The sequence below is a fragment of the Bactrocera dorsalis genome, chromosome 2 (assembly GCF_023373825.1).
Source record: "Bactrocera dorsalis isolate Fly_Bdor chromosome 2, ASM2337382v1, whole genome shotgun sequence".
Classification (NCBI taxonomy): domain Eukaryota; kingdom Metazoa; phylum Arthropoda; class Insecta; order Diptera; family Tephritidae; genus Bactrocera; species Bactrocera dorsalis.
This window is the reverse complement of record NC_064304.1, coordinates 13,693,383-13,708,462: the sequence shown is the minus strand read 5'-3', so window position 1 is coordinate 13,708,462 and position 15,080 is coordinate 13,693,383. Positions and strand designations below refer to the sequence as shown.

Genomic DNA, 15,080 nt, shown 5'->3' with positions numbered 1-15,080 from the left:
GTCCATTACGTATTATTTTTGGTCGAAATACTTGAAGTATTTGAAATAAAATTTCAAGCACATTTTTCCGTTTGAACTTTGGAATAATGCTTAGTTGTTAACTGAACCAGATTCAGGGACTTTTGTGGTCATACACAAGTATATTCCATGTAAAAAGAGATCGCACGTGAACTGCTATATGTACATACATATAGAATATGTCCTTTGTAAAATCATAGAAAAGAAGAACTCCTGTGTTCGAACTTATAAATTAGCAAAACGCTTAGTGGCCAATATCTTGACCTCCCAAACTCGGGACAGTAAAGAAGAAAGCGTTGAGTTGTTTCCATTTCGTCCTCCTCCATACAGCTTCCGCAGATGGTCTATCGCACGATTCCCAGCCTTACAGCATGGACGCCAGTAGGGCAATGGCATGTTAAAACCCACACAATTAGGGAGATTCTAGCCTTACTGAGGGCACAGAGATCACTTGCGATCGATCCTGGGCCAAAAGCATATTGCGATAGCGTATGTACCAATGGTCGCCCAGAGGTGCTGAAGGTCCCGGGAAACCCAGCTATCTAGTAGTAGAACATAAGAGAATACGGGGGCATCGACCAACTTCCATTCTACGGACAGCGGTTCTAGGGTGCCTTTCCTTGCTGGCATATCAGCTTGTCTTGAATTCTGCTGTTACCTAGCACTCATTTCAGTCCTATTCAGCCCTATCTCAGTCAACTCTGAACGCACTGTTAATGAGTTAAAGGCTAGTATAGCCGCCCTGCTTTCTGAGGTTGCACTCCGGAGCAGTAAATCGACTGCTACCTTGATGGCTGCAAACTTTTCTTGGAAAACATTGCCATAGTCAGGAAAGCTGAAATTGGAGTTGAGAGCGAACTTCTGGCAGTAAACCCCTCCATCAACCTTCGCCCTAAAGCCTTAAGCCATCTGTAAAGAAGCTCACTGTCTCTCTCCTCTAACAGCTTCTTCCTCCCCACAACCCCTGGTCGGTATATGGGGAGAGTAGGAGCCGCCAGAGTTCAGTTTGGAGACTCCATGTTCAAAATGATCCGGTATGAAGACAAAGGGTGGGTGAGGAAACCAAATTCTCTGAGTCTGATGACAACTTGCCCAGTCATACACCTTTCGACGATATCTTAACTTTCATACTATCGCTTAGCGCTTTTTGTTACTAAATGCTCATAGAAAAGATAGTATAAAATGATAACAAAAAACTGTTGTATGCTTTTAAACATCTTATGCAACAACAAATGCAATAAAAAACAACAACAACAATAAAAAAATTCAAATTTAAACGTACAATAATTTTATTGTCCGCCATTAGAAACATGCATAAACATTTACCGTACGGCAATCAGCCAACGGTCACAGCAGTTGCAGCTGCATGCCACACACTTAACGCAATTGCAACAAACCGGCGGCAAGCTACTCGCATCTGCTCGATTCAAACTAGACTTTGCATGTTAAATAAAGCAAATAAGCCTTAATGTAATGCAAAAGCAACTACACTTGCGATCACGCAATGCCAGCGGCATACTCGCCTATGCTGAGGCTAAGCTTCGGTGCCTCTTTTGAATTTGCGTTCCTGTGTTCATTTCGTTTTTCTACGGGCGAAAGAATCAACGAATGGGTCAGTTTCATTTGGCCGTCGGCCAGATGCGCCAACAAGCAGCGTTAGACTCCTACAGCTGGCAGCCAGCAAAATGAGTACCACTTACATTTCTTAATTGAATGCTTGATTGTGGTCACTTAAGTGTCTTCTCTTGAGGAAAAAGCCGTGAGATGCGAAGTGAAGACGAGTATTGTTGTCGGTTGAAGTAGGTGAAACAACGAAACTACGAATGTGGTGCTAATAGTGAAACGGGCAAAAGCATTTCTGATGATCATGCGGTAAGTGCAGCACTGAGTTGCATATTCTCTCGCGTGTGAGCGAAGAGAAAACTTTCGTAGCTTCTATGCCGAAGTGCAAATCAGCGATAGTCAGTAATGGCCGGTTCGCGGCAGACATGACAACGATAATAATGATGATTATGCGGATGAGTTGTGTGTTGATGTGCTTGATGATGAGGGTGCATCACAGCGTTACTGTGTGGTTTTTGTTATGTGCAGCTCACAATATTGTGATTGCAGCGGCCATTGTAGTGTTTCGCTTTAGCAATTGCTTTACGGCTGCACGGTGCTGTGCAGTTATGTTGGCGGTGAATGCATAATTAAGTGCGATAACTGCAAAAATTGCGGAAGTATATTAACTAATAGCAGAAGATAATTGCGGTGAGATCAGTGTTGAGCTGCGGGCACACAAATAAATTGCATGCTAACTACACACAGGGTTTGTAAATACACGTTTTTATATGATACTCGTATGTATAGTACATATGCTTATAAGTGCATATATTTTGGTATAAAAATCAATTATTTCAATCGTTTTCCTGAAATAACATCCATTTTAATAATCATACATAAATACTTCTAGCTGCCTTCGATTGGCCAAGTGTTAGTCTCCAGCGAATCGAACAACAAGAGATGTGCATTCTCAGTAGCATTTTTGTTTTCTTTGTGGACTTTTTTTTGCTTAAAAAAACGTTCATGTAACCCTCTATTTTGATTTTATATAAATTGCTATAATTGATTTTATGTATGGTTTATAAAAACAAGTAAAAAATTTGAATTTTCATTTGTCATTTGAACCATTCACAATAGTAAAACTGTAGTAATTTCTTGTACGAGATCAACTCGATAACTTCGGTTTCAACAAGGCTGCGCCGCCTGCCATCCATCGCCTCAATCAATGGATTTATTGAGAGATCACTTCAGGGAGCAGAAAATTTCACGATTTGAGCCGGTCGATTGGCCACCAAGATCGTGTGATATCCACCGTTAGACTTTTTCTTTTAAGGGTTATGTAAATTCTAAAGTCTAAGCCAGCAATCTTTCCTCGTCGAAATGGGTATAGATTAAACGAAAGGCTCGAACGAGTCATCGTAATCGTAAATTCCACTCAATGGGTGGACCATATGAGACGTAGCCGTGGCAAAAAATCATTTTTTTTTAATTGTAGACTAGAATACTCTCTTAAAGCAACATCTCCATAAAGTTTTCTGAATTTCTCCCATCAGAAAGGTTTTCAAAAAAATATTTTAAAAAATAAGGAAATTCTTAAAAAAATATTTCTTTGTACTTTAAAAATGTGTTTATAAATTTTGAAATAATATGGTATTATTTTTCACTGTCACTTTCAAAACACATACCATACATAAACGAATACATATCGGCACCTAAAATGCAAAATAATGTAACATCACTTAAGTTTAAGTTTACAGACGAAGAAAAAACGATTCAATAGGAGCCAATAAAATATAAAAAATTGAGTTTTGATTATAAAATGGTTATATATTGATTGTATCTGTCAGCGGAAGTCGAAAATACAGAATTTAATTTCGATTTTTTGATGATACGTTGTTTTGCATTTTATGTGGCGATATATACCTTTATATATAAATTAAAATATACCAAAATTACATTATTAAATGGTAAGTTCTGAAAACTCTCTAGAAAATACCTGCAACTATTGAAAAAAAATCCTTGTTCATCTTTGTCAACTCAGTGTTTGCGTTAGAAAATATTTGGGTGAACATAAAATTCACCATTATACCCTATACCTACATATAAAAATATATATGTACAACAAACATGCTATATTTTGCATAAGCAATAAAAGCTCAACGATAATTGCCCCAAATAAGCCGCAATGTAAGACGCTGTGCAACGCTTGGTACTCGCGTGTAGTCAATTAAAAACGTAATAAAATCGGCGAATGCGTTTTGTTGCAATTTTACGTGGTCTTCATCACGTACGGTGCGGCAAAAATGCGACAATGCCGAAGATATGTGGATGAAAGACAAATAAATTTAATGCCTACACGCTAGATACGCTTATAAATATGTGCAGAGCGTATGTATTTACAACATACATACATACAAACTTATGTACATACATACATACATACACACTTAAGTACATACGTACATACTAATTTACTGCAAACTGCGTTAAAACAATTGGGTTAAATAAAAAGCGAAATACGAGATGCCGCGAGGTTTTCCTCAAGTGTTAATACACGTGTATCACACATACATAAATTAACGCTTTGCAACTACATTATACATACATATGTTTCTCAGCAATTGGTATGCACAAGTAAAAGTGAGCTTCAATTAAAAGTCTCTTGACTTTGCCATAATTGAGGCAATGTGTTGTGCATATTACAAAAACACTCGCGCACACATACGTGTCTTTGTATGAGTTGTCATAAAAATGTGTCCAATTTGTGGGTTAGTGTTATAGTGATTTGTTGTTATTGTTGTTGCACCGGCATTCGGCTTATCACCATTAAATTCGATACTCGCATGTCTGCTCAGTTGGCGCGCGCGGTTTGTAGCGTTTCCGTTGCGAAATGCCGGTAAATGGTAACAGGTAATAACAACAAAAACAACAATAACCAACATATTAACATGATTGCCGCTAATATAAAATTAATGCAGAAACACACACCATTTGCTATTTTTAACTTGCACTTTCTCATAGCTACACAATTTTCTCTGGGTATTTGGGCTAAAAGCACACACGATCAGCTGGCAAATGAATAAATAAACACAAGTACCTCGTACCCTGGTACTTGGGTATTTGCATATAAATATGAATGTATGCATAGTTATATATTTTACATACATAAGGCATATGACATAAATGCCGGCTGGTAACGCTTTTCCCATAGCAGATGTTGTAATTATACCTAATGCGTTAATAAATTGCCGCAATTCGGTTTTATAAGCAGGAAATTAATTCCGTAAATGAATTTTATCCTATTTATAAACATTTTTTGTTAACCAAATAATGGTATTTATAGATATTGCTTAGAATTATTGGTTTGCTTTTTTTTGAATTCGGATGGGGAACCTTCCTGCCGCTGTAGAAAGATAGCGTGCATTCATATGGCCCGCTAAAGATACAGCTCTTTCGGAATCACGCCCAGTTAGTATTATTTAACTCTACTGGACATGCGAACAGTACGCCTACGTACTAAAGCCTTAACTCCGACTTCTTTAGCTTATATTTGGACTTGCGGGAGCGCCGTTAAGCATTACTTCGCACGACCAAACTGTGCAAGAATGCCACTTCAGTAACTCCTTACGGGAGTTTGTTGTACTTGGAGGTAGTCCAGCTGTTGATTCTTATAATGGCATGGTCCTAAAGTGCTCAGAGTAACTGTAATAACAGATTCGATGCCGATAAATAAATTTGAGAAAATTTGATAAGTCGAAGCAACCATCTAATAGCGATAATAATGATGACAAATTTAGAGAATTGGATGATAAGCCACTTCGGTTATTGTCCACATTTGTGGGAGATGAACCTATCGAGGCATGTAAGCGTTGAAATGGGAAATAAAAAAATGTATTGAAGTTCCGAGATCGGCTATTGTTTCAAAATAAGTACAATAAACATATGTGAGAAGTTGATCTTGTCGGCATAATTATGGAGCTATATAAAGTGAAATATCGCTCCAATAAGTGGTACACACTCTACCCTAGGGGCAGTAGTTATCAATTCCTGGCTCTTGTATCGGAGACAAATCCTTAATGCAAACGCCAGGCATATGTCACTTATAATATCCCTGATGTATATCGCAACTGAGCTCTTAAGCGCTACGCCGGTTCGTGGTCATTGCTAAAAAGCAATTTCCCATATTTTCTGACCGGATCAAGCCAAAGAGCTAAAACTTTTTGTTAATCGAAGCATTTTAAGTCAGAAAATCAAGAAAAAACATATCTCTGACAGTTGGTTTAGGTGCGGTCCTGAAAGGGTTAAGAAAAGAACAATCGAACCTGAAAAGAACAAGCAACTTTCTTAGTCCGAGCATAGGGCAGCATAAATTCTAAATTTTTGAGAAAAGAAAACATTATTAGTAATTCGATCACTCGGGACATTTTCTTCTCCTGCACACTTCCTTGATATTTAAAAAACATTAAGGTATGACTGTGTCACTAAATATCTAGTTAAATATATAATATTTTTTATTTATTGCTGAAAGTGACAGGATTTTAGTCCCGGTAGTTTCACAATAGTCTCCTAAAGGCCAGTTCATTAACAAAAATTTAACAGAGGATGCTCCAGATTAAATTAGATATATAAATGAGGATTGCAACGCGACCTAGCTTCTATTGTACCCTCTCTAAGTCACCATTCCAATGTACTGTTAGATGCTATTGAGGTAATTTGATTCCTATTTAAAAACATGGAACCAAGGCCTTTTATACTGCGCCTACAGGCTCCTGTGCAGTAAATTATCAGATGTTCTGGAGTTTCAGCACCATGTCGCAGAACCTGCAATTTTTTAAGCTTACAATGGCCAGTGTAGAAATCGACAAGTACCCTGAGTTTGTCCCTCGGAGTATTGATTACATATTTAACCTGTTTTAGGCTGTAACCACCTATTAGCAACTTAGCATGGCACATGCCTTGGAGTTGTCGCCAATACCCATCCTTGCTCACTTCCTTCAATCTTTGCGGAGCAACTGGAATTCTGGAAGCTTTTGATTTGAAATATAGATTTTGATCCACGCTGTAAAAAAACTAAACTATAAGAAAGTTTCGGAAAATAGCAAATGTACAAATATGTGTTTTGTATTATTGCTCAGGGTATTTCAAATTTTTTATATATTTATTTATTGTTGATAACATTTAAGATAAGAGTTCTAATAAATATTTTTTTTTCTCTTTTCAGCTCACAGACGAAGTTGTACGCAAGAAAGCAGAATATCAGAAACATCTGGAGGGTTATAAGGCACTGCGGACGCGCTTTGAGGAACACTACATAAAATGTAATTATGAATAGAAATATAAATACCTTTATTTGAATAAATAGCCACTTATGCATTAAATTTTCGAATTTCCATTAACTGAATATTTTTAAAGCGTGAAAAGCAAATAAAAAGGGGTACATAAGTTTTGTAAAGTTATTATTTCTTCTTTCGAAAATAAAGTTGAAACATTTTGCTAAATGATTTTAATATTATATATTTAATATAAAAACGTACTAAACCATTTACCTTTTTTCTAATAAACACTATATATTCCTCTATTCTTTTATAGCCGGTCGCGGTGGTCGAAAATTGGACGATGTACGCGATAAATATCAGAAAGCCTGCCGCAAACTACATCTCACCCACAACGAATATGTACTCTCCATCACCGAAGCCGTCGAGGTGGAGAAAGATTTTCGTACAGTATTGCTACCCGGTCTGTTGGAGCACCAACAATCCGTGCAGGAGAGTTTCATATTATTGTGGAAGAACATACTGCAAGAGACAAGCCAGCATGGTGACCTCACATCCGACAAATTCAAGGAAATCCAAAAGCGCATCGACAATGTGATAAACAGCATAAATCCCAGTGAGGAATATCGGGAATTCACCGAGAAACACAAGTAACCATTTGTGCGGCAAAGTACACATCCCGTCAATAATAATAGTTATTCACTTTATAGAACCTCCCCCACCACACCCTTAGTATTCCAGTTCGACGATGCACTCATTGAGGATATACCCGGCAAATTGCAATCGAATACGCTCACCGTTGATAATCTCACAGTCGACTGGCTGCGCACGCGTCTCATTGACTTGGAAATGTCCGTGAAGGAGTGCCAGGAGAAACAGCTGAAAATGATCGAGCATGCGAATGGCGGCTCACCGATAGCGAACGGCAGCATAGCGCGCAATGGCAGCACCGCCAGCAATGGCATACAATCGCCCAAAGACAGTCAGAAGTAGGTGTAATTATTTAGTTTCGGAAAAAGAAAATAAAAAAAATGATTTGTATTTGACTTTGAAAAAACAGCAGACAATCCAAGGACCTCAATGCGTTACGTTGCCAAGAGAAGCAGAAACAGAAGTTGGTGGACATGATTAAGTGCGCTTTGAATGAAATTGGCTGCGAGGAGTTGCCATCTGGCTGTGATGATCATTTGGAACAGAATTTCATAGAGAATAGTTTTAACAACGACCAACAGGTAAGTGTCTAGGCTTTATATACATTTATATTTAATGAAATTTATACTACAAATATACACAAACAAAAAGAAGGTGAAGGGACTAAGAAAGCAGGGTGAAGGGACTAAGCATTAGCAGCACATATATAGTGATTATTTTAAGCAACTTAAATATATTTATAAGTACATGTCGCTTGCTGGCAATGGTTTTGAGAAACATTTAGCAGACTTAGAGAAATGAAAGGAACGTAGTTTGGAGGTTGCGGAAAAATTTAGAGGTTTTCGTAAAAGATGTATCTAAAAGTATAAGGATTTCTTGAAGTGAATATTCTACAGTCATTTCATAAGATCATGCTCAGTCCTTCAATGGTGAAAACATCTTCAGATGTATATACTTATATAATTTTAATACGAGTTTTTACTGGACCTAAGTATTGATGAAGGTTTATAGTACGAACTGGCTTGCTGTGTCTGAGCTCAGCTCTTTCTGTCTTCGCTTTTCTCTCTTTTGGAAAAAGTTTTGGTATGGAAGCAACGACAAAATTATTCAGCTGATTTCAATAGAAGAAAATATATGAATATCTTATGAAAGTTATAAAATTGCTTAGTATTCAATATCTGTTTGACTATAACAGTCTTACTGATTTATACTGACTGTTTGTTCGATTCGTCACTCTCTAAGGTTGGACGAATCGAAAATAGGCAATATTGGCTGCCACAAAGTTCCATTGAGTTCCATTTGCATTTTGGCTATGTCAGCCATATTTTCTTATTCGTCTATGGTTAAACTTTACCATGAAAAGCTTTATTTGAGTAACAGGCGGTCATAAAAAATATAGTTCTCAGCAGTTCTCTCGAGAACATTATACTTTTTGGTACATCTGTCTAGCACTTTGAAGAGAATTCCTTATTCAATTAATTCTCAGTTCATTTTTATAAGGTTTGGGTACACTATATACACTATTTAACTTAAAGTTATAAGCCTATATACTTTTACTTATTAAACTCTCTTTCTCTCCCATATAATTATAATCTTGTATACCCCACTTTTTTCTATAAACACCCACACGCTTGCAATTCAAACAATAAACTGCCAAACGAATCATGTAAAAATAATTAAAAAAAAATTAAAAAAATTTGGCAAATAAATACACGCTTAGCAGAACTCGGCAACTTCGACCAATTCCACAGGCGTAAGTATTATCAATGAGTTGCGACGACGCGGTGGCGTGCTCACATTACTACGCGGTAGACCGTTCAAGCGCAAATCGACACCGCAGCCGACCACGCCCACCGTCAATCGTATGCGCACACAACGCTTCAACAAGCTACAGCCGCGCTCCCAAAGTCTCGGATCGTTGTCGGTAAATACCAGTCCTGCGAAATATGAGCCCATTACTAACCCCTTGCGCATGGCTACCAGCCTCGAAGCTAACACCAGCTACGGTCTGCATGACATCGATCCCGATTCTGTGATCATGTTTGATCGTGGCGCCGCTAACGCAAAAATGTTTCCCAAATTGCGACGCACGCAACTTTCAATGTTGTGTTTGAATGAAGAGGAGACGCCAACCGCTTTTGTTATATCCATTGATACTAACCCGAATGAGCCAGAGTTACACGATCACACGAACAACAATAATAATAGTATTAATATATATGCCGATTTGTTAGGGGGTTGTGAATCGTTGGGGGGTGATTGCGACAGTGTTAGAAGTGGTGAGTTAGCTTTGCGACGGCAAGAAAACGTGAAAATCGAAATCAATCGGGAAGACAGCACAAGACTAACGGTCGAGTGTGCACGCGAATTGCGCACGGAGGTGGTGGAGAAGAAGGACTTGGATGTGGTATCGGAGAGCAATAGCAGTGCGACAATAGTGGCGGGACCCACAGCCGTTTTAGAAACACAAGCAGCAGTGAAGAACTCAATCGATGCGCATTTGGATAAAATCGATGAATTGAATCGTACGCTGGATGATCGTCTGAAACGTCAATTGCCACAAGCCGCCTCCACACGGCCTCAATTAAACTTCGATGCTATCGAGTCAGCTGATACAGCCGGAGTCACAGCACGCACGAAAACTGCCGAAGAACAGGAGGCGCATTGCTCTTCGAAACGTTCGTCAAGCTCGAGTTCAGACTGCAGAACGTGTGCTACGCGCAAGGAGAAAGATAGTGACGTTAATGGTGGTGGTGGCAACACCAAGAAACGTTCCGTTTCATTCTCACAGAAATCCATAAATGCGATTATGACCAATCTCAAGGAGTTCACGAAGAAGAATGCAATGCCGAAAGTGCCGAAGACAACCATTACGCTGGTGGAATACAAAGAGACAAGCGATCAGTTTGAGTTAATCGATCCGGAGCTTGGCAAGTCAACGCAGAGCAATGGGCGCGCCAATGACGGCGCAGATAAAAGCAATGTAGAAACAGAGAGCGCAGTTACACAGAACACAACAAGTGAAACAGACGCCAAGCCAAAGACCAACGGCAGCGTGACCAAAGATAAAACGCCAACTAACAACAATAACAACCACAATGTTAACACAACAGATAATACAACGAGTGCCACAACGCAAACACCGGTGACAGCTGCCACAGCTGATGCGACCACGAATCCGTCCAAAACCGAGCCATTAGCCATGACCGCTAAGCTACGCCTGAAAGTGCCAAAAATACAGAAGAAGTCCAAAGCGCTGCGTCAAACGTTCCGCGCCAAGTTACTCAATTTCCAAATTAAACGCGATAAAATATGCAAACAATGCACGAAGCGACGACGCGTACATCCGTCCAAGAACATGTTCGACTTTAGCAAAGACTTCGGTTTCAAACGCGACGAAGTCAACACGGAGCACTGCGATGCAGGCGTGGAAGAATTCTGCACATGTCCGCCCGAAAAGTGCACAAATAAGATCGCCTTCATTGAGCCAACAGCGCACTTCGATTCGACTAGCTCTGCCGAGGCCGAAGACGAGGGCAGCGGTGGCGAGGATCACCTCAGCCTGAAGGAGCACTGCTACAGCGTGCCCAGCTTGGCGATGAGTGTGAGTAGTTGTAGTGTAGAAACAGCAGCAGCGGCCAGCGCAGTTGCACGAACGCAGGCGCAGCAAAGGAGGCGCCGAAAGGCATATACCATACCATATATTTACTGTGAAATTTGCATCCGTAGCTGCATTTATAATTACTCGCAACTGTAGCTGCATTTTGCATCCAATAGACGTAGCTGTGTTTTGCTCAGAATTTAGCATTTTGTTTATTAGATATTTTTTGCGTTTTGTTTTTTTTTAATTTCGACTACTCTCACTCTCTGCACAATCTCTGTACGTATGTATGTACATCAGCTATGCACCATAAGGCACCAACTGTAAAAAAAGTCACATATTGCCACCCACTTTTTCGTAATGTACAGCAATTAGCGCATCCAGGCGTTGCTAGCCGAGCCTCTTTGACTTTCATAATCATTAAGTTTTATTGTCGTAAAATGGGATTTTTATGTTTATTGTAAACACTTACTGGAATATCTCTGCATTATTTATCATTTTTACACACCTGAGCGCGCATATTTTAAGTTCTCACCTAATTAACGGGAATTCCTTAGTGAATACATATAAATATGTACATATGTATAAGCTTATCTGTTAAAATTTTCTGCATGTTAAGCCGCTGTAAATAATATTGGTTATTAATTGCTAAAAAATGCTGAGAATTTTCTGACTTGCTCAAGTGACTTTCCAATTACTACCTGGTGCACTTGACGAATTTTCTTGGCATGGAAATTTTGTTGTAAATAATTTATTATTTTTTACTAAGTCTTGGTTTAATATCGGCTAATTTTATTCTAATCGATGTAAATAATTATAAATATATACTTATTTGTTATAATATACCTAGATATAAAATGTATTTTTAATTTTATATATAAACTTAGAACACAAAGACGACTACTCGCAAGCGACATTTTTTCATCTGCAAATGGCTTCTTGAAGCCAGCTTCTTGCACATTTTGAAGACGGCAGCGACATATCAAAGAGTTGATGTACACAAATTCGTTGTTGCCGTATTAAAACCTTTTACTTCATTGAAATTTAAATATTTTGTTCAAAGTGAAATTTTTTGTGCAAAAAATAAGTAAATAAGCCGATTCACTTGTTTTAAATTATCCATTGTTATTAAAAATTAGATAACGGGTTTTTTTTTAATAGGGACGATACTAAAGTAGACCCATAGAAATCGACCTAATTTTTCCCCGTTCTTTTGACATTTCCCTTCAGTTAGGTTTGCCATTTCATCGTTGAAAGGTATACCATCAAAAAACGGGTCAAAATCATTAAGATTTACTACCGAAATTCGAAGTCAGTGACCTTAACCTTAACATCCAATTTATGGTTGTCTTAATCGTCCTGTCAGATCAACAATTGAACGTCTGGTGGAAAAATTTGAATTCACAGGCGCAGTACAAAATGTTCCCGAGCCAGTGAGACAAAGATGTGTCCGTATTGTCGAGAATATTGCTGCCGCTAGCGCATTAATTGAGGAAGACCCAAATCAGTCTCTCACACGTCGTTCTCAAGCGTTGGGCATCTCTGTGACGTCGTTGTGGCGAATTTTGCGAAAAGATCTTGGCCTACATCCTTACAAGATCAAATTGACGTAAGAACTGAAGCCGCTTGACCACCAGAAGCGTCGATTGTTCGTGAATTGGGTTGAGCAACAAATATCGAACGTGAAATTGCAGCAGTATCGGCCGATTTATGCTTGGAAACCGTCGAAAATGTGGTTCAGCGTTGCACGTGCGTTTGTAACGCTCTTATTGAAAAACCCGTTACTAGAGAAATTGTATGATTCTGTTGGTAATATAGCATTATACTTGTTTTAACTTAAATAATTTTAAATTTCACATATTAGGGCAGTTGTACCCATTGTCGTCGGCAAAATTAGAAGTATTTTATTTTGTTTAACTATCTATCCTGCAGTTCATAGGCGTTGAGTGCATCTCCAACTGTTACACGTAATAATATACTAAAATTGATTGCAAATAAATGAATTTGCAAAAACAGCCGGTTAATTTAACTTCTGGTTATTTGCACTAAATCAAGCAAATCGATTTTTGGACACGTGCCAAGATTGAGTCATGCAGCCACTGACTAGCAAGGAGCGATTTCACATGGGACACGAAGAGCGAGAAAAATCTCTTCAAAGAGCAATAAGATTTTTGCGGTTGCCCTAAAATTAGCAATTATCCATTGAATAAACAAATAAACTAATCCAATTGTGCGCTCTGGTGGCATTCGCTACAGAATATGGCTAAATGGGAACGGCTGAGGCTGATAAGAAAGAAACAAGTGCAAGAAGCCATAAATGCTTGAAGCTGGCAATACAGGGAGCGCCGAATTATACCATGTACCGATTTCTATTTCTCTAAATAGGCCAATGCTCTCCGATCGAGCGAAAATTCAAGAGCACCGCGAATATAATAACTATATACATATAGTTATTGTTTGTGTGAAAAGTGTGAGCAGCGAAGACATGCGAAGTATAGGCGATTTTCATTCCACTTATTTCAAATTTATTTTTCTTGTATTTTCGAAACGATTTTCAACATCTAAATATTGCTGAATATCAGCCGCATTTTGTTCCTTCATTCAGTCAATCGTCGGTTGCGTCAAATTGTGCCGCGTTTTGTGTCGATACTTGCCTAAAGAAATTCTGCATATGTTAGAATATGTGAAGATCTTTATAAATTATACAAATAATTATTGAACTGCCGGGAATTTTCAATTTCGAGAACTAATAATTTTTGAGTATCAAAACGGAAGGCATCCTGCAGCATTTCAGCTTCTTCAGAATGAGCTCTTCGGGTTTTAGTAGTTGTAGCTCCTCACAACTACTGACACCAACAGAAATCGTAGGGCCGCCGGTGGCGCCAGGCAGAAAGAAACGGCCCAAGTCGTTTGTGCTTGTAAGACTCATGGCTGCTTAAGTGTTTTACAAAAAAAATACTTTTTTTTAATTTTGGTTTACAAATATTATGTGTTGAGAAAAAAAACTGAAATTAATAAAGTGCTATCACAAAATACAATAACAAATGTGCATGCAGGTCTGCTTGTGCGAAAATATTTCTTTCCGATTAACAAAAAAAAACTTGTAAAATATGAAATAATTTTTGAAAAGTCTATCAATTGCAGTATAAATAAAGCATTTTGGTGCTTTAATTTTCCATAAATAGAGTGTAGCTAAGATTTCCAAAGCAAACCACAAAATTGTTCTCAACCGGATGTGAGAAATACCACATTTAATGCCAAAACAAATTTGTAAAAAAGCCATAAACTTAGTTCGTCCTACGTAACCGCATAAAAATAATGTGTTCTCGTATATACTTGAAATATATTTCGAAGCAATATTTGACAACACAAAATATTCCATGCAAGATATTGACAAATGCGCGTCTTTTGGTTTTCGGTATACTTCTGTTGTTATTGTTATTGTTTTTTTTTTTTTATAAAAATAAAGTGAATATTTCTAAATTTAGGATATTATGCATACATATAGATATTATAGCGTCACCTATGATTGTCAAGTAATATATTTCAATATTTATATTGTTTACGTTTTCAGTGATGTGTGAAAAAATCGATGGAGATCGTGGTTATTCATTTTGAAATAAACATTTTTGTTATCAGCTTTATTATATTTATTCGCTCTTTTACCTCACATCACTATTTATAAGAAGCTAGAAGAAGTAAGCTTCGCTGACTTGTCTCCTCTCTGATCCACAAATATGGACTTGTGGGTATCTGAATAAAACTACGATTTAAACCCATGATGATGCCATCTTATCCCAGAGAGGCAGCTTTGCTTTTTTTGTTTTTGTTAAAAGTTAACACCATTCAATGAAATCATTTGCAGGCCACATTATATTTAGAACTAATAAAATATTAATATATTTCTGTCTTACCAAAAAATTGTAAACAACTTCGCGGTTCCGTTTTTATTTTCAAATATCCGTTCCTAGAAGTTATTTTTCCTCTGCATA

The 15,080-nt window shown here is 38.0% G+C and overlaps 1 protein-coding gene across 10 annotated transcripts in view; it reads left to right on the top strand.

Annotated features, from left to right (window-relative positions):
- The window catches only part of LOC105227655 (tyrosine-protein kinase Fer), a 92,167-nt gene that overhangs the window by 69,788 nt on the left and 7,299 nt on the right, over positions 1 to 15,080 (top strand). For 4 of the 10 annotated variants that reach the window (XM_049448700.1, XM_049448699.1, XM_049448698.1 and 1 more), the window contains exons 4-8: positions 6,785 to 6,881; positions 7,153 to 7,486; positions 7,532 to 7,825; positions 7,897 to 8,068; positions 9,208 to 9,411. In XM_049448700.1, coding sequence (XP_049304657.1) covers positions 6,785 to 6,881; positions 7,153 to 7,486; positions 7,532 to 7,825; positions 7,897 to 8,068; positions 9,208 to 9,411 — 1,101 coding nt within the window. Of the gene's footprint in view, positions 1 to 6,784; positions 6,882 to 7,152; positions 7,487 to 7,531; positions 7,826 to 7,896; positions 8,069 to 9,207; positions 9,412 to 13,632; positions 14,007 to 15,080 lie in introns of those variants that run through there. The other 6 variants (XM_049448703.1, XM_049448701.1, XM_049448704.1 and 3 more) reach the window with 6 other exon arrangements.